Source organism: Paroedura picta, chromosome 2, assembly GCF_049243985.1.
Source record: "Paroedura picta isolate Pp20150507F chromosome 2, Ppicta_v3.0, whole genome shotgun sequence".
Taxonomy (NCBI): Eukaryota; Metazoa; Chordata; class Lepidosauria; order Squamata; family Gekkonidae; genus Paroedura; species Paroedura picta.
In genome coordinates, this window is record NC_135370.1 from 148,297,368 (window position 1) to 148,316,849 (window position 19,482).

Consider the following 19,482-nt stretch of genomic DNA (forward strand, 5'->3'; position numbering starts at 1 on the left):
GGGTTTCCCAAATGGATGGGAGTTAATTAGTTTATATATTTTTAAACAATTTGTTAAACATTTATCACCAGGTATAACCATATATGGTCATGTCAACCTGCCCCCCTCCCCACAAAACGGCCAGTGATGGGTCTGGAGGGGATGAGGAGGGGAGGGGCCAGACATGGACATGTACACATCTATGCTTCCCAACCATATTCTGCAAGATCATTCCACTTCTGGGGTTTCTCAAAGCCTGAAGTATGTTTCAAGGGTTTCTCAACAGTAAAAAAGTTGAGAAAGGCTGCTCTAGGATATCACCAAGCCCTGTTTCACAGCATCCTTCAGAATCACATGAAGGCCATCTGGTTTCTGATGGCATCTGGCAGTTTAATGCTAAAAGGGGCTGGAGTTGAAATACCTTGCTGACGCAGCATTTCTGGGATTAAACATACTCACTGCCCCTTTTCAAACTCATAAGCTATAACCCTCCTAATAATCTACCCCCAAAGACTAAACATCTGGAACCTTATCCTCATGCAGCTGCATATAAACTAAAAGTTCTGGAAGGGCAGGAACATGGTTAGCCCAAGACGGAAGCGAGCTTGACCAAAACCAGAGCAAGATGAGAAAGAGACGGGTGGCCTCTCTCCTCCTTGCACATCACTCTGAAGTCACAAAGCAGCCAGGTCTCCTGAGAAGCACAAAAGGCCAAACCACTCACGGAGAATCTCACATCTGTCCATTAATAATCAAAACATCACCCAAGGTGCAGGGATGCCATGCTTAGTAATCAGGCCATTGCATGATATTCAGCCAAACTCCTTGCTGCTCAGCAGCATACCAGGGCAGTATTCTCAGCAGGCAGTATGAAAAAGCCTTATAATTCAGAAGCCCTTACCTGCGGAAGCACTGATAGGTGTAGTAAACAAGGGTGAAGGGGGCAATGATCACCTTACTGGCCATGGAGCTCAGCTGTTTGCAGAACCTCTCCACATCCTGACTTATTCGCTGGTCTCTGCTCAAGAAAGAGAAAGATGTAACGTTTGCACACACTGGTAGGACTGCAATGCTGAACTCGTTAGCTTGTAGGTGATCCACAAGGGATCAAAGGTGGGCAATTCTGTAGTTCTGTGGCTGTGTAAATGCACTGCTGAATGACATCTTTTCCCACTGACCTCCCTAGTGGAAACGGCAACACTGTACAGATGTGGTACAAAGAAACTGATCTACCCAGCAAGGGAGGGGCTGACTGAGAGGACAAGGCGACAGGAGACAAGAGTCTTTCCCATTAAGGTTCACCTTGGATTGAATAGAAATGGCTCTGTACTTGGCACTGCTGAATACACAAAGAAGAAAAAATGATCAGAACTTGCAAAATGGCAAACAGGAAGCAGGAAAGAGCTATTGAGCCCCACCTTTAAAGAGTACTGCTTCCTCCGCTCTCTCATAGTATTCTTCTGTTATTGGTTTGTTGCCCAGTCAGTACCGGATTCAAGCTGATTTAGCCAGGAGCTCAATTATACTAATTTTCATGTAGTTGCAGTTTGCTACCCAAAGCTATGTTTTCAAAGGTCAAGTAGCACTGCTCTGAAAACCGGGAGATGGAAGGGGGCCAAGTAACATGTCCCCTGCGAAAAAACAGATAAACTCAGACAGACATTAAGCTCACCATGAACACAACCTGCCTTCCTGTTTTTGTGCTCTCCCTTGACTTGTCTTTACTAGGCATGTCAGAAATTAATTAATAACTCAGTATTTTTCTGGTCCAGGTACATTGGACCTTCAAAAAAATTGGTATTTCCTAATATCCCTGAATCCCAATATCTGTATATTATTGGGATTTGGGAAAGCTGAATATTTTTATTTCTTTGGGGATTTAAAGGGACCAAGATCCATTTAAATGCCTGCCAAACAGTTGATCCCATGGAGAAGCCTCTCTCAGGACCAGCTTGGGCTGTGTGGCCCCCCTCCCCTGCAGGCTGACAGTCATTCCAGCAGTCATTTTCACTTCCCTCTCTTTGGAAAGGGGAGGGGGGAAGCAAAAGGGAGGATTTAAATGGCTGTCAGTCATTTCAGGGTATAGCTGCTGAATATGGCTTTTATTTGGGTCAGCTATATCAGTATTCAAAGCAGATTAGAGAACCCGTATTCATCCTAGAAATACTGTTTTGGTTCTCCCCCCCCCCCCCCCCCAGTTCAGGTGAACTGAATGCACATGCCTAGTCTTTAATATGCCCCCAAACAGAATTTAAATCGAAACCTAATCTAACAGTTTGTGGGAATTGGAGCAGTGGACATTAGCAATACAATTAAAAATTACCCTTCTACCAGTCCCTGTGATATCTGTGCACTTATGTAAATGTCCAGTGTTTTTAACACAAACACGAATGGTAAAACAAAAGCAAAGCTGCAACAACAACACAAGTACAAGGGCAGCAAAAAAAAAAAAAAAGATCAGACCCACATGCACTCTCCAAAGTCTTGTTTTAAGTGAGTATTTGCTTGGAAGTGTCCCATCCGAATGTAAACACAATTGTTAAAAAAATAAATACGGACTGCCTTCCAAAGCAATTGCCAAAACTGTGTAGGCATTTTAAGTTCTTGTAGCAACTCTGGCATCTCAACACAACTATCCTAGCTCATTTTTCATGCATTTGCAAATATATAGATTAATATTTTCTTAAGGCGCTTCCTTGCATTTCACATTTTAGCTTTAGGTTGCCATACCTGAAGCACAGTACAGTGATAAAAATTCTTTCCTCTCTGTGACTCACTGCAAGGGCTGATTGATGTTTACTCATAAAGACTGCATTACCTGTAACACCTTTCATACAAAGGTATGGATCCAACAGAGCAGATCCATGGGTGGAAAGATTTATGCCAACAGAGCACAACTTCCTTGTTTCCGCTGCTCTAGCTGCAGCACAATTTGCCTCCCTAAGATCCGCAGGAAGGGCATTTCAGGGGAAGGGACCACTTTTTGCTGCAGTGAGAAGGGAGAAGCAAAGAAGTTCCGCTCCATAAGCAGAAATCCTTCCACTTGCAGAAATGCTCCACTGGATCCAAGCACCAGTCTTTATCAGCGTATGCACTAGAAAGCACCAGGAATGGCTGAGAAGACAGCCAACCACCTACGGGTTATCAATGTCCTCATGCAGCACGTTCAAGGTGTAATACACCTGACCCTGAAAGTAGTAGCCATGGAGATATTCAGTGAGAACCTTCCTCCAGCTCACATACATCAAGTTGCAGATGAACTGGTCAAAGCTCTTCAGCTGTGAAGAAAAAGAGAGCAAAGTGATATGCAGAAGTAGGGCAAGTAATAATATAAGTACATGATTATAGAGTTATCTAGCAGGAGAACCAGAACACTACTAACTTGGTGGTCAACTGACTGCAATCAACTAGTGCAGAGTACATGTGGCTAGAATGAGTATGTCTCAAGGAATATTTGACCAATCATGTAACACAGTGGCAGTGAATCTTTGTGCCATGTGTAAGTCAAGTCTCTTGCCACACTAATGTGTGCTGAAGTGCAAGATGCATTTTGCTTTCCCCTTAACAGCTTAGTGTGATTCTACTTAGACAGCTGATCTGAGTACCAGGTAGCAGTATGGTGTATACCTGTATGCCACCGGTGTGTGTGTGTGTGTAAGGAACCTTTTCCCACTGTTCACGAATGACTATTTGTAGCTGGACAGCTAACAGCATCATCAGTACAAGCTGACTATAGGGGGACAAAGTACACATACTATTCATTCCAGTGTCTGCTCATCCTGAGAGAACTCACGTAGCCAAACACCTGCTCTAAACAACTCTATTAGAATACAACAAAAGGTATCATATGCTTTTAACCCAAAACCAGATTTGATATTCTGATTTTCCCCAAGGTCACCATCATTAAAGACAAAAGGACGCAGGCGAAATCAGGAGTTACTCTCGTTTGTATTTTACAATATTGTGAGATCATTCTTAGCAGTTTGTAACATAAAACATATTTATGGGAGAAACATTTATGGGATAGGGGAAAATGACACTAAGAGGCAAGATAAGGAGAGAGGCCACAGCTTAAGGATAGTGCGTTTTGCTTTTCATGCAGGTCCCAGGTCCAATCCCCACCATCTCCAGTTAAAAGGATCAGGCAACAAGTGAAGTGAAAGGCCCTCTACCTGAGACCTTAGGGGCCAATCACAGTTAACAATACAAACCCCCGACAGACTGACCAAGTATAAAGCAATTTCATTTGTTCCTGAGGAGAAAGAAGAGATAGTAGTTCCTCCTTCACTCTTTGCTTTAAGATTCTCCAAAGGTATATCTGGAACAAGATGGGCTGATCTCAGGCTCTAGGAGCTGAAGGAGACCCCCATCCGTGCCAGCCCTTCCATTTCCTCATTGTTTTTACCATTTGGAAGTTGAGAGAGGCAAAAGGGGTACTCTCCCTCTCGTTCAATTTCCAGTGGTGTCTATCTCCTTGGAGATATTCTGGTTTACATTCCACCAAAGGAGGCAGTGATGGAGAGAAGGTGTGAAAACTCCATGAGAGAGAACAGCCACCTCTCTCTGAAAGTCTACTGGAGAATAAAGGATGCTGGTGTCCCTGCATAAACTATGTTTGGGCAAGAGTGGTCCTGCCTGCTCCCCGACCACAACAAATGCCCCTGCTGATGTAAGAGAATAAATGAATCTTACCACAGAGTTGAACACAATGAGAATCAGTGCAACAGCAGTCACATTCTGGAACCCAGAGAGGTCTTTGCTCCCCAGGACCCCGTAGTACTGGCTAGGGATCACTCCCACCTGGTAAATGACCAGCTGCTCTGGTGGGAGGGAAAGAAATACTTAGTTTTAAGGGTATGCCAGATCATGAAACCTGGGTCGACAAAAAGACTCAGAAACATTCACTTACCCAAGAGAGCAACTAGGAGTAAGGTAAGGAACATAAGCACATTTTGGGAGGAGAATTTAGGGAATAAAATTGCCTGGATTTTTAGAAAGCGCCGGAGGAACTGCTTGTCCAGCTGGGGCCTGAAAGAGCAGAAGAAAAGTGGGGTTCTGAAGTTAGCCATCCAGCACCAGTGCTACACAAAATACCCAGGTCTTCCCAGTTACCCAGCCTGCTGCCCACCCCACTACATTGTAAAACTAAGCTGTAACACCCTTCTAAATCGATTGAAGTCAATGGGTTTAGAAGGATGTAAAACAGTTCAGGACTGTATGATAAATGAAGCTCTGCATTAGTCACCTCCTGAAGAACTCTCCCCGTATTTGGTTTATGTTTTTCCTTCAAAGATCTGAGATTGTTCCAACAATATATATACTGAAGTGTTACAGAAAAGGAGGAGGAGCAAAGCTTAGTATATGATACCATAGCAGGAGTTGGATTTGGATAAACAGTAACTATTTATATCCCATCCTTCTATACATTATGCTGGTGAGAAATAACTGGAATCCAGGTCTCAAATCCAGCCACACTGACCAGAACTGCTTCCTAGCTCGCCATGAAGGAAGTCATCAATAGCTTTCCCTGAATAAAGGGAAGGGTGGTAATTTAGCCAGTGCGATGCAAGACAAAGCTTGTTCTAATTTAGCAGCCAGGCTAAGTTGTTCAGATAAGCCATCTTGAACCACAAGGAATGGCGAGATATAAATGTTTTAATAAACCCATTTTGTTTAGAACTGCAAACATTCCCCAAAGGTTCTGTCTTCTAATTTCCTCTGCATCAAGCCCGCCATCTGCATAATAGAACGGTACAAAAAAATGTGGTTTTGTTTTTGTCAGCTTTAAAATCCTTGTTCATCTTAATTATGTTCAGGATGACATTTTTATGAAGGAAATAGAGCTGTTGTATAAAATGTTTTGGGATGACATTCTTATAAAGGGAACAGCACTGCAGTCAGTTGGACTGTTCCCTCTATGAATTACCCTGCTGATGCTTACTTGTCTTCCTTTTGAAATTCATTTCCTGCAATGTTTATGGTCTGCAATGTGTTAATGTGGGAATTTTTTGGTCTGCATTGTGTTCTAATTTTGTTACCTTAGTCCTACCGAAATGATCACTTAGTGGCTTATGCTATTTGACTGCATTGCTTTTACATTTTACAATCCACCTTGAGTCTCAACCATAAAGGCAAGCAACAAATGAAGCAAATAAATAAATCAATACTCGTTAATGTGTTCATTCTATTGTTTTCCTTCTGTGCTTTGGTGCACCTTGGGGAACAGTCTTTACAATAGCTAATGATGCCCATTATCTTAAAGACTAGATTTTCCAGAGGACACTTGAGTGCTACAACACAGCAGGAAAGGGGCAGAAATGATCTCCTGTCCTGCCTTTTGGTTGGCTGGTCACCTGCCTGCCTATTCAGTCTTGGCCTATCTCTGCAGCATCAATAATAAGAGTCCACATCATGAGATGGCAGGGAGAGAACAATAGTTGAAACAAATTCCACTTGCTGTTTCACCCTCCAGACACAAAATGAATGGGGCTTCTTTAGGGAAGTTTTTTATTTGTTCAGAAATAAGTTTTCACCCCTCCTGTGTTACCTGTGCCCTAACTCAAGCCCTTCAAACAAGAAATGACAAGACTGAACATCGACATTTTAGGAATCAGTGAACTAAAATGGACAGGAATGGGTGAATTTAATTCAGATGACCATCAGGTATACTACTGTGGACAAGAATCTCGCAGAAGAAATGGAGTAGCCTTCATAATCAATAAGAGAGTAGGAAAAGCAGTCTTGGGATACAATCCCCAAAATGACAGAATGATCTCAGTTCGAATCCAAGGCAAACCATTCAACATCACAGTGATCCAGGTCTATGCCCCAACCACTGCTGCTGAAGAGGATGAAGTTGATCAGTTCTATGAAGCCCTACAACACCTTCTAGAAGCAACGCCAAAAAATGATGTGCTTATCATCATGGGGGATTGGAATGCTAAAGTAGGAAACCAAAAGATAACTGGGATAACAGGCAAGTTTGGCCTTGGAGTACAAAATGAAGCAGGGCACAGGCTGGTAGAATTTTGTCAAGAGAATACAATGGTCATAGCAAACACTCTTTTCCAACAACCCAAGAGACGACTCTACACATGGACATCACCAGACGGTCAACACAGAAATCAGATTGACTATGTGCTCTGCAGCCAAAGATGGAAAAGTTCTATCCAGTCAATAAAAACAAGACCAGGAGCTGATTGTGGTTCAGATCATGAGCTTCTTGTTGCAAAATTTAGGCTTAAATTGAAGAAAGTAGGGAAAAGCACTAGGCCACTCAGGTATGAACTAAATCATATCCCCAACGAATACACAGTAGAGGTGACAAATAGATTTAAGGAATTAGATCTGATAGACAGAGTGCCTGAAGAACTATGGACGGAGGTTCGCAACATTGTACAAGAGGTAGCAACTAAAACCATCCCAAAGAAAAAGAAATGCAAGAAATCAAAATGGCTGTCTGAGGAAGCTTTACAAATAGCTAAGGAGAGAAAGGAAGTGAAAGGCAAGGGAGAAAGAGAAAGATACACCCAACTGAATGCAGAATTCCAGAGAAAAGCTAGAAGAGATAAGAATGCCTTCTTAAATGAACAGTGCAAACAAATAGAAGAAAACAATAGAATGGGGAGGACCAGAGATCTTTTCAAGAAAATTGGAGATATGAAGAGAACGTTTCATGCAAAGTTGGGTATGATAAGGGACCAAAATGGTAGGGACCTCACAGAAGCAGATTAAACAAAGGTGGCAAAATTATACAGAACAACTATACAAGAGCGAGCTTAACATCCCTGATGACCACAGTGGGGTAGTTACTGACCTGGAGCCAGACATCCTGGAATGTGAAGTCAAATGGGCCTTAGGAAGTCTGAGCAATAATAAAGCTAGTGGTGGTGACAGCATTCCAGTTGAACTATTCAAAATCTTAAAGGATGATGCAGTAAAAGTGCTACACTCAATATGCCAGCAAATTTGGAAAACTCAACAATGGCCACAGGATTGGAAAAGGTCAGTTTACATTCCAGTCCCAAAGAAGGGCAATGCCAAAGAATGTTCAAACTACCGCACCATTGCACTCATTTCTCATGCTAGCAAAGTTATGCTCAAAATCCTACAAGCTAGGCTCCAGCAATATGTGGACCGAGAACTTCCAGAAGTACAGGCAGGATTTCGAAGAGGCAGAGGAACTAGAGATCAAATTGCCAACATACGCTGGATCATGGAGAAAGCTAGGGAGTACCAGAAGAACGTCTACTTCTGCTTCATTGACTATGCTAAAGCCTTTGATTGTGTGGAGCACAACAAATTGTGGCAAGTTCTTAAAGAGATGGGAATACCAGAGCATCTTATTTGTCTCTTGAGAAATTTATATGCAGGTCAAGAAGCAACAGTGAGAACTGAACATGGGATCACTGACTGGTTCAAAATTGAGAAAGGAGTTCGGCAAGGCTGTATACTGTCGCCTTGCCTATTTAACTTGTATGCAGAGCACATCATGAGAAATGTGGGATTAGAGGAGTCACAAATTGGGATCAAGATTGCAGGGAGAAATATCAACAACCTCAGATACGCAGATGATACCACTCTAATGGCAGAAAGTGAAGAGGAACTAAAGAGCCTGTTGATGCGGGTGAAGGAGGAGAGTGCAAAAGTTGGCTTGAAACTCAACATCAAGAAAACAAAGATCATGGCATCCGGCCCTCTCAATTCCTGGCAAATAGATGGGGAAGAAATGGAGATAGTGACAGATTTTATTTTCCTGGGCTCCAAGATCACTGCAGATGGGGACTGCAGCAAAGAAATTAAAAGACGCTTGCTCCTGGGGAGGAAAGCTATGGCAAATCTAGACAGCATCCTAAAAAGCAGAGACATCACCCTGCCAACAAAAGTGCGTTTAGTCAAGGCTATGGTATTCCCAGTTGCAATGTATGGCTGTGAAAGTTGGACCATAAGGAAGGCCGAGCATCAAAGAATTGAGGCTTTTGAACTCTGGTGCTGGAGAAGACTCTTGCGAGTCCCTTGGACTGCAAGGCGAACAAACCGGTCAGTCCTAGAGGAGATCAACCCTGACTGCTCTTTAGAAGGCCAGATCCTGAAGATGAAACTCAAATACTTTGGCCACCTCATGAGAAGGAAGGACTCCCTGGAGAAGAGTCTAATGCTGGGAGCGATCGAGGGCAAAAGAAGAAGGGGACGACAGAGAATGAGGTGGCTGGATGGAGTCACTGAAGCAGTAGGTGCAAACTTAAATGGACTCCGGGGAATGGTGGAGGACAGGAGGGCCTGGAGGATCATTGTCCATGGGGTCGCGATGGGTCGGACACGACTTCGCACATAACAACAACAACTCAAGCCCTACAGCACCCTTCCTAAATACATATTGACTCTTACCATATACAGAATGCCCTGACCTGGGCAGCCCAGGTCAGCTTCATCTCATTAGATCTCAGAAGCGAAACAGAGTAAGGAAGCCCTGCTGAGTATTGGATGGCAGACCACCAAAGAAGTTCAGGGCTGCTATACAGAGGCACGCAAACCACCTCTGCGTCTCTTACCTTGAAAGCCCTATAAGGGGTCACCACCGTATGTTGGCTGCAACCTGACAGCACTTTCCACCACCACAAAGTAGTCAAAGTACTCCATACCCATTACAACAGCCTTGCAAGATGGCTGATTATCATCATTTCCATACTGAAAGCAGGATAGGGCTCAGAGGCAGAAGACAGAGGTGCTTGCCCAGAGGTATCTAGGGTTGGCCAAACTGTGGCTCTCCAGATGTCCATGGCAGGGGCTCATGGGAATTGTAGTCCATGGACATCTGGAGAACTGCAGTTTGGCCACCCCTTATTTGTAGCAGGGGGAAGAGTGTGGCCTGAACCGGGGGCCTCACAAATCACAACTCATTTAGTTTAGGACTTGTATTTAATTCATATATATTATATATTAATATATTATTGGGTATAATAGAGCGTGGCTATCCTAGTCTGCCATAAAAACGCTGGAGGGCGTCACCCCAAGGATCAGACATGACTTGGTGCTTGCACAGGGGATACCTTTACCTTTTTATCCTATAATCTTAACACATTACACTTGACACAGCATTTGCAAATACCATAACAATTTGCAGTTACTGAGGATAACTTTTCACTTAATTTAAAGGTTCTTTGGACAAAACGGGAGCACAACTCTTTTTTATGGTAACAGTGCAGAGGCTGCGATGGCCGTGCGGAACTCCCCTCCGTCCCTCCCGTTTCCTAGAGCCCATTCAAAACACCTCCCTCCGCCCAGCACCCTCTCCAGCCATGCCTGCCTTCCAAAGACCTCAGTTCCACTCACCGGGCACTGCCCAGCCCGGCTGTCCCGGGAGCCATGCACGAACTCGGAGAAGCCCCGCGAGCCACAGCAGGGCCAGGCCAAAGGAGACTTTGAGCTCATCCCCGACCGCCTCTGCCCCGCCCACACTGAGTTCCTACATATTCATGATTTCGTAGATTATTCATAAGGCGCGAGGCAGAGACGTACGGCACAGATGATAGAGTTTCCCTAAACAACAGAGGCAGAGCGGTCACTGGTGGAAGCATAGAGCTGCGAAGGCGCGGCTAGAGCAGCTCGGAGGAACAGAAAGAAGGATGAGCTGCGCGCATCCTTAGGTGGACCGCTAAGCATATCTGTTCCTGGCATTTCTCCCTCCCCAGCGCTGGGAACCTGAGACGTGGTGACTTCTAGAGGGCGGGGCGGGACTATGTGGGGTTTTTGGGGCTTTAAATCGGAATGTCTTTGATTATTATTTGGTAAAAAACTGTCTTGAAACAAAGAATCCCTACTCCCGATCCCGTATTTGAGTTAATAGGCTCTCCCAAGGGCACAAGACTAAAGGTAAATATTTAAAACAAGTCATTCTAAACGATCCCCCCCCTCTCTCTCACACACACACAAACAAACGACGAGACAGTAGAGAAGCTAGTCAAGGAGAACTTGGTGTATTGGCAGGCAGAAATTCATCAGGAGGAAAGGCAGCAATTAGAAACGTTTACTGGGGGGAATTTTATTGAAGAACTAAGAACAAAGCTCATTGTATCCAGGAATACAACGGGCGCTAGAGCTTGGCAGTGGGAAGAGGAAGGGGAGAGTTGTCCAATTTGTAAGGGTATGGGGTTGAATGTGTGTGTTGTGTGGGAGGTTGTGGTGGTGTGATAAATGTGAGCGTGGGTGTAGAGAGATGGGTGTCAAGAACCTGTGGTGTGGAATGTTCGTTGAGTGTGGGAGAGGACTGACCTTTGGGAATTTTGGCATAGTGGTTACAGATGAGCTTTCCAGAGCCATGTCCTCAGATATGTGAAGGGAAAATCAGACTGGAGACTCTTCTTAGGGGGAGATTACATGGCAACCAATTCCCCCCAGTTCTGTGTCATTTCCCTTCTTGTGTGAATTAGGCCACATTCACCGAAATGCCCCTCTGCCCTAATCCACAAGGGGTAGTCACAGTGCACAGGTGGTCACCCTGCTCCTTCTGTCTCCATTTTTTTTACTGTTGATAAAATGTGTCCACATGCTTCTTTCGCGGTTGCTCCTTAGAAGAAGAGCTGGATTTTTGTATCCTGCTTACTACCCAAAGGTGTCTCAAAGCAGTTTACAGACACCCTTTCCCTTCGTCTCCCCACAATAGACAACCTGTGTGTGATATGGGGCTGTGAGAGGTCTGAGAGAACACGGATTGTTCCTCAGTCACCCAGCAGGCTTCTGTCTCAAAGCACTTTCCAATCCTCTCCCCATAGCAGACTCCCTGTGAGGGAGATGGGGTAGACAGCCTCACTTGGAAGATGGCAACCATTAGAGGAGGTCTCTTTGTGCACAGCAGTCTTGACCTTAATCAGGTTTATGTACACCTAGGTAGTGTGGAGTTCCAGAACATGAACCTACACCAATCTAGCAACCTTACCTCTTCTCTGAAATGTTTTCTTTACCTGAAATACGTTAGAGCATGCTAGGTCGCTCTGGGGGCATTATACACTTTTTAGGCCCCACTTCCAGACTTCAAGGAATATGTTCAGGTGGGGCCTGGAGATCTCCTGGAATTGCTGCTCATCTCCAGACAATAAAGATCAGCTCCCCAGGCAAAAATGGCTGCTTTGGAGGGGTGACTGTGTAGCATTGTATCCCACTGAGGTTTAGGGATGCCAGCCTCCAGGTGGGTTCTGAGAATCCCCTGAAAATACAGCTCATCTCCAGGAAGTTAGGCTGAAGGGAAAACTCTCTCCCCTCACATGCATCCCTTCAAAAGCAATGCACATGGCCCCAGACACCTCTTGGCTAGCACAGTCTGTTACTTGGCTAGTGATGTCTGCCCTTCTGAAGCCTGAGGCCTATTGCTGGCAACTGCAGTCCCTGTTGTCCGCAAGGCGAAGTCGTTCCCTAATAAAAGTGGATCACCTAGTTTCCCCCAAAGTCTCACTTTCTAATTTCCAAACTCCATTTGAAATTCTGGGCCACTTATGCCTTTGAGTTCACAGGACCTTCCTGGCAAATACTATTTTTTATTTACCAGGCTAAGCTTGAAAAAAGTCGCTTCCGTTCCCACTTGTTCACTATTTACAGTTTCAGGCTGTAAATATTCTTTATTTAGATCTTCCTGCACTATCCAGACTCACAAGACCAATTCTGGTCTGTCTGCGCCCCAAAATACAAACAGTTGCTGGTAAGGGCTGGCCAAAGCCCATAGCACAGGAGGGACACACCGGCACCACTCCACCCCAGACACAGTCTGCAAGCCTCTACGACTATCTCTAGATCGCTGCTCATCTCTAGATTATGATGATCATCTCTGTAGGCAAAAATGGCTATTTTGGAGGCTGGACTCTGCGGCATTGTATGATTTTGAAGTCCCACCTCCAAACCTCCAGGAATATTTCCAACCCAGGGGTAGCCAACATCCAGGTGGGGCCTGGAGAACTCCTGGAATTACAGCTCATCTGCAGAGTATAAAGATCAGCCCCCCAGGCAGAAAGGGCTGCTTTGGAGTTTGGACAGGGTTGTTGTGGAGAAGAAACATTTAAGGCCTCCCACACAGGTTGTTGTGGAGTTAAAACATGAGGCCTACTGCACAGGGTTGTTGTGCAGATGAAATAGGAGACAAAACAGCATTCAGTTTCATCTACAAAACAACGCTGTGCAGTAGGGCTCATATCTGCAGAGAGTCACGAAGAAGAATTACACCTAGATGTAACGGGCCTTGATACTTTTATACATAAATTCGCAGCTTCTGATGAGTATGAGGATTAAAGATATTTTTAGTCTCTTAATTTTCTGACAAAATACACATGTCTCTTTTTAGTGTTCCTGTCAGTTCTAACTCCCCCTTTACCAAATGCCTTTCTTTCTGTTTGGCAAATGTTGCCTTGTGAAAAGGAACTGCTTTGTGTTCAGTCTGTTTGGCAGGATTATTTAGCATAAGAATAAATAGGAATATTGGATTTCCAAAACAGACACTAATACAAACAAAATTAAATTCATTGACTAAATCTATCTTTTAATTTCTGACCTCTTCTTTCTTGGACTCACTTACAGCACAACCAGCATTTCTTATAAAATTTTCTCAAGAGCTGATCCATAAGCCAATGATGGAGCAGGTTCCTCCAGTCAGCAACAGAACTCTGTTTTCAGGAAAAGTACGGGATAATTTCAAGCAGTACTTGCTATATTCTTATTTTTGTTTATTTTTTGAAAAGTCTGAGTGGGCAGAAAAGATCAGCTGTATTTACTTGGCAAATGGTCCTACAGATTGCCATTTTTAAGAATACGATCTCATCATTCCATGTAAATTAGGCTAAGGAAAGAGGGTTCGGGTAACATTCCGGCTTTCCAGGAAAGTAGGAAGGAGCATTTGCTTCCATTTTGGTGAAAGAAAAGAGGATTATTTTACTACTTGTCTTTTGCTCATGAGAATGTTATTTATTTTCTTTATATACTGCCTTTCTTCCCCGTGGGGACCTAAAGCAGCCTACATCAGTCACCACTCCTCCATAGTATCCTCACAACAAACTGTGAGGTAGATTAGGCTAAGAGTGGGCGGGTAGCCCATGGTCACCCAGCAAGATTCTACAAAAGTGTGGGGATTCGGACCTGAGTTTCCCAGGATCCTAGTCTGATGTCTTAACTATGACACCTTTGTGAAGGGACTACTTCCTTGTTAGTACAAAATCGCCTGACTCTGTCATGAAACCTGTCCTGTTTGCACTTGACTCATCAGCTTGATGGGTGATGGCTGAGAGGGGCTAAAATACACATGTTAGGCACCCCTTTAACAGAGAAAGGGAACAACTCAGCTGAGATCTGACGAAAGCTCAGAGACTAACAGCTAGGGTTGCCAACTCCAGATCTGGAAATACCTGGAGATTTGAGGGTGGGGTTCAGGGAGGGGAGGGATCTCAGTAGGGTATTCTGCTAGTCCACCTTCCAGAACAGCCATTTTCTCCAGAAGTAGAATAATTAAAAAAATAAATAAAGTAGTGAACCTGTGGTGTGTAATTCTGGGTGATCTCAAGCCCCTACCAGGGGGTTGGCAACCCTCCCAAAAGAACATATATGTAGTCTTTCCTAATGCATCCTGCAAAATAATGCCAACCATTTTGGGGATCATGAATCATATCAGGCTATAGTTCATCTTGATGGGCAGTATCCTACCATCCATAAGTGGAAGGCATATGAAGCATTCCCACATTCATCTGTACTACTGTAGCTCTTTCTGACCCCTGGGGAAATCTTTCATGGGGATTCAGGATCTGTGCAGAGGAACAGCCATGAGAGTCAGTAGACTGGAGTGAGGAGGACAATGGGATGAACTGCCTCAAGAGGATCTTGTGACCCTGAGACTGATTCCTCCAGAGGTCAGAAAGAGCTACAGCAATCAAGAGGAGCTCAGAAAAAAAACTATTCCTTCTGTGGTACGATGCTACCTGATGTATGTCATAAAATTCTTCAATCCCCCCCCCCGATTTTTATACCTCCACTCCTCCAATGGTGTCGCAGTGGTTCACAGAAATAAAACATTAAAATACAATAAACCCTATAAATCCTCCCAATTACGACAAAGGCAGCAAGTGGTCAGATACTCTTCTAATAAGCCCAGTCCTATCCCACCTTGTTCAGCCACAGGCCAAGTCCCCATATTTAACTGTATCCTTAGACCTGAAAAAATTCTTCTTTCTAATTCCAGATATATGATGAGGAAAAATCACTTTACAAATAAAGACTTCCTGTTATTACTTCACATATTCACAAGCTAAGCCTTTGCATTTGAAATAGCTTCTGAGGCCAAGCCTTCAAAAGTCATGATTCAAATTAAGCCACGAAGCCAAATTTAATAAAAGTCAAAGATACTATAACATTTTCAAGTGCAGAAGGTATTTTTTCATGTACCATCTTAAAAGTGTTTTTTTTTAAACTCTACTTCTGTGTACTTGAAAACTTTTAAGATGGTATCTTTGATTCATTACCATCCTTACAGTAAGATCAAAATCCAGGTGTGGGTTTTAGAGACTACATGTGGAAGATTTCCTTTCTGATCACTTCTAAAGAGAATCTACAATTTGTGCTGTATAAACACAGACTCAGGTACCCATACCCAGAAACCCATTAGATAAGATATATTTCACAGGAGATATGTCACCTTTGAAGAAAATGTTTACCATTCACTCCTTATTTTTCCCTGTAGCTTGTGGTGTACTCCAGAGGAAGAACATCCCACAGCAAGACACTTACTTACCACATTCTGAGTTTCACTGTCTCTTTTTCCAAAGTCCTAGCTGCTAGAGATACAAGCTAAACCAGATTCCCACAGAGCTGTGTTACAATTTTGTCAGATTTGATCATATATGTGAAGACCCTGGGTAGCAACAGTCAGTCCCATTCTCTTTGTTTTCCACAAAGTATTACATTCCTGAGTACCTTGTGTAGTGACGGACACCCAATGAGGGTGCTCATTTGATAATAAAGTCCTCACAACAAGCAGCAACCTTTGTTGTTTCTTGCATTTTTCACAACTTACTCACTGTAGCAGTTACACAGTTTGAACCCCCAAGCCTCCTTTTTACACACATAAGTCAACATGATAAAAGTAACACACCAGGAGTCTTGTTACATTTGATTGTACATAAATATGTGCTTTCTGCCCATGGAAACTCTTATTTTCTTACGGGCGTGCAAGGCAAAGGGGAAAATATTCTTCTAGAAGAATTAAAATTTAGAAAGTTATACATTTCCCAAAATATTTTTTGCCCCAATAGCCAACAGAAAGATGTTTAAATCTTATTCAGATTTAAAAAGACAGGCATGCTGGACTGGATGCTTCGTGTGGTATGCCTTAACAAATAAGGGCCAGAGATAATAGTATGAAATAAATATAGCTTCTGCTTAAGGAAAAAGAATGGGTACAAATTGCCAAGTACAATAATGTAAATTTGGTATACATTTATTTATTTGATTTATATACCACCACTCATGGCAATTACCATCCCGTGGCAGTTTACAGAAAAGCATAAAAAACTGGGACAATGTACCTAAAAAAGAAGAAAAGCATGAAATTGATTGTTTGGAGATCTTTCTCTCTTTAATAACAATAAATGCCTATCACAGGCACAGAAATAAAAGTGGAGCAGATCAGATTATGAAACTCAGCAGACTTTGCACTTCCTCATGGAGGGTTGCCAGGTTGCACCCCCCCCTCCAGCTACAAGTGAGGAGTAGGGGGATAGGGCTGCCCGGTCTCCCCTGGCTACCAGCAGGGGATGTGGGGTAGGGTTAACAGATGCAGGTTAGGGAACTCCTGGTGATTTGGGGATGGAACCTGGGGAGGACAGTGTGGTACAATGCCATAGATTCCACCTTCTAAAGCATTCATTTTCTCCAGGGGAACTAATCCCTGAAGTCTGGAAATGAACTGTAATACCAGGGGATCCCCAGGTCCCACCTGGAGGATGGTATCCCTATCTCCATGTGAAAATTGATAGTAGATTACAAGGTACATGGCTTAATAGGGCCAATAGTATTTTTAAACCCTGCAATTACAAGAACTCCTTCATTGCTGAAAAATATATGGTAACATAAGAAACATTTGTTTCCATTTTTTAACAAGCAAATTAGCATTTAATCTCAGCTGCCCCTTTCTTGAGTTTGAGACTGGAAATAAATTGTCCTGTATACTCTGAACACAGGAAAACTTCCAGGGTTCTTTTGCATTTAAATTACTCTCATTTGTCAGCCCATGATAACTGCATTAACTTCTAAACCTTCTATTGCCTTCTCCAGGTGGGACCTGGAGACCCCCTGGAATCACAGGTAAGCCCCAGACTACAGAGGTCAGTCCCCCTGGAGAAAATGGCTGCTATGGAGGGAGGACTCTATGACCTCCCCAGGATCCATCCCCAAAGTTCTAGGAATCTCCCACCCTGGATCTGACAACCCTCCCTTCCTCATCCCCTGGCATCCCTGCCTAGGAAGCTGCCCAGGCACAAGATCCAGAGAACACAATACTACCTGAGAGAGACCCAGATCTAGTTTTTCTAGAATCCAAGTCCAATCTTGAACTCATCAAGATTTGGCCGATGAAAAATTGCATGCTTGTTTTCTGTTAAGTGGGAAAGTAGTTCATTGTTAGAAGATGGCAAGGAAACAGCAAACCACAGAGCAAGATCCCATTACAGAAGATTCAATATTTTAAATTCAGGAATGCTTTGAGGGGCAGGGGACAGCATTTCCTTTGAACTATGGGGAAATGTAAAGGTGGCCTATGCAGGAAACAAGACACTGCATACCTTCATCATTGAAAGGGGACTAGCATCAAGAGTCTCTGCTGCACAGCAAATTTAGTCCAATGATTCATTTAGTTGCCAAATGATTTGCAAGGGGTTTGGTGCAGAAGTCTCAAGAGAAACATCCATGCTAATAAAGCATTCTGTGAAGTCTTATCATTGTTTTTATAATAACTGCTCATTTTTGGATCACAAAGCTATGGCCAAGAAGCCCACGGCAATGACCAGGAAGATCAATGGACATTGAATTTCTTTTCCCATCTTATCTTGTCTGTCTAGCACATCCCTTGCGTTGCTTACCCCTTCCATCATCAACACTTGTGCCTGGAGCGAAAGTCCTTTTCTCACATACTAAGCAGTTCCATCAAATTGCTCTTCTGAACTTGCTTCTTTTGATTTTTGTATGGTTCTTGTACGTCGCTTCTCTGTGTCTCAATCATTTTAAAACCAAGTAATCTGAATGCTCACTGTGACTTTGGGCTATTCTACACGTTATGAATTTAAATTGGTGAAGTGTTACAGCAAGTATGGCACCTCTGGGTCTAAATTATACCATGGAAAGGGTTTATATCTGTATATGTGATGGAAATCTGGGAGTGTCTTAGCATCTTTAGGCCTCGTTCATAAATATACTTTATATCTTGCCAATAAAATTCTCCGTTTGCTTTCATTTGAGTGGTTTCCATACCAGGAGAGGCTTATATGTGTTTTCTCACTGACCCATTATGCACGGGGGTTTTAGCGCACATTCGGGGTGAAATGGCGGCGACTAAAATCACGGATAACGCACAGAGCCGGCTGCAACCGGCTGCAGCTTCGGTGCATGCCGCCGAAAAAGCCGCGTCAGTGAAACGCGGAAGAAAGCGCAGCTTCCGGGTGAGCGGGGCGCAACCAGAAGCGGCGCCCGGATCGGCGCGTGCATAATCGGTTACTCTGGGTTTTGCCGCCGTCGCGCCCCGCCCCGTGTATAACCGGTATGCGTCGCGTCTTCCCCCTCCGCATTTTCCATGTGACCCGAAATCGCCGTTTCGGCGGCCGTGCATAATGGGCCACTGTGGCTACAGCTCCCATCTAACACAGCACAGTGGTAATGGGGCTCCCCCAAAACAGCACTCCCTGACCCCATGCACCTGTGGCGGTCAGTCCTCCCTCTTCACCATCCCCACATCCCCAGAGATTTTCCCCAGTTATTGTTGCTGACATATGGTTACAGTGGCAGAGGGTTGCCAGGTCTAAAGTGGCCACTAGAAAGGGAGGGAGTAGGGTTGCCAGTCTAGGCTGGGAATATCCTGGAGATTTGGGGATGGAGCCTGGGGAGGACAGGTACCTCAGTGGACTACAAAGCAATAAAAAGCGCCCATTTACTCCATGGGAATTGATCTCTGTAGTCTGGAGATTATCTGTAATTCCAGGGGATCTCCAGGCCCCACCCGGAGGCTGCCATTCCTACAGTGTTGTAATGTTATAACCGTCTTCTGTCAGGTTATCCGAATTCTCAGATTTCATTTTTTTTTTAAGTAAGTCTTCAGCCATTTTTATTTTTATTTATTTAATTATTTATAATTGGATTTATATACCGCCGTTCGCCAAAAGGTCTCACGGCGGTTCACAATAAAATATAAAATCAAGTAAAATCACATAAAATCCCATAAATACCCAATTATTACAATAAAAGATGGCATTCTATTCTATAACTTTCCCC

The 19,482-nt window shown here is 43.8% G+C and overlaps 1 protein-coding gene across 2 annotated transcripts in view; it reads right to left on the minus strand.

Annotated features, from left to right (window-relative positions):
- Positions 1–19,482, minus strand: part of ABCD4 (ATP binding cassette subfamily D member 4) — a 40,038-nt gene that overhangs the window by 19,005 nt on the left and 1,551 nt on the right. Inside the window, exons 1-5 of one of the 2 annotated variants that reach the window (XM_077323229.1) lie at positions 10,312–10,495; positions 4,889–5,007; positions 4,672–4,799; positions 3,118–3,257; positions 881–997 (exon numbers count right to left, since the gene is read on the minus strand). In XM_077323229.1, the coding sequence (XP_077179344.1) occupies positions 881–997; positions 3,118–3,257; positions 4,672–4,799; positions 4,889–5,007; positions 10,312–10,346 (539 nt within the window). In that variant the 5' untranslated portion in view covers positions 10,347–10,495. Of the gene's footprint in view, positions 1–880; positions 998–3,117; positions 3,258–4,671; positions 4,800–4,888; positions 5,008–10,311; positions 10,496–19,482 lie in introns of those variants that run through there. The other variant, XM_077323230.1, reaches the window with a different exon arrangement.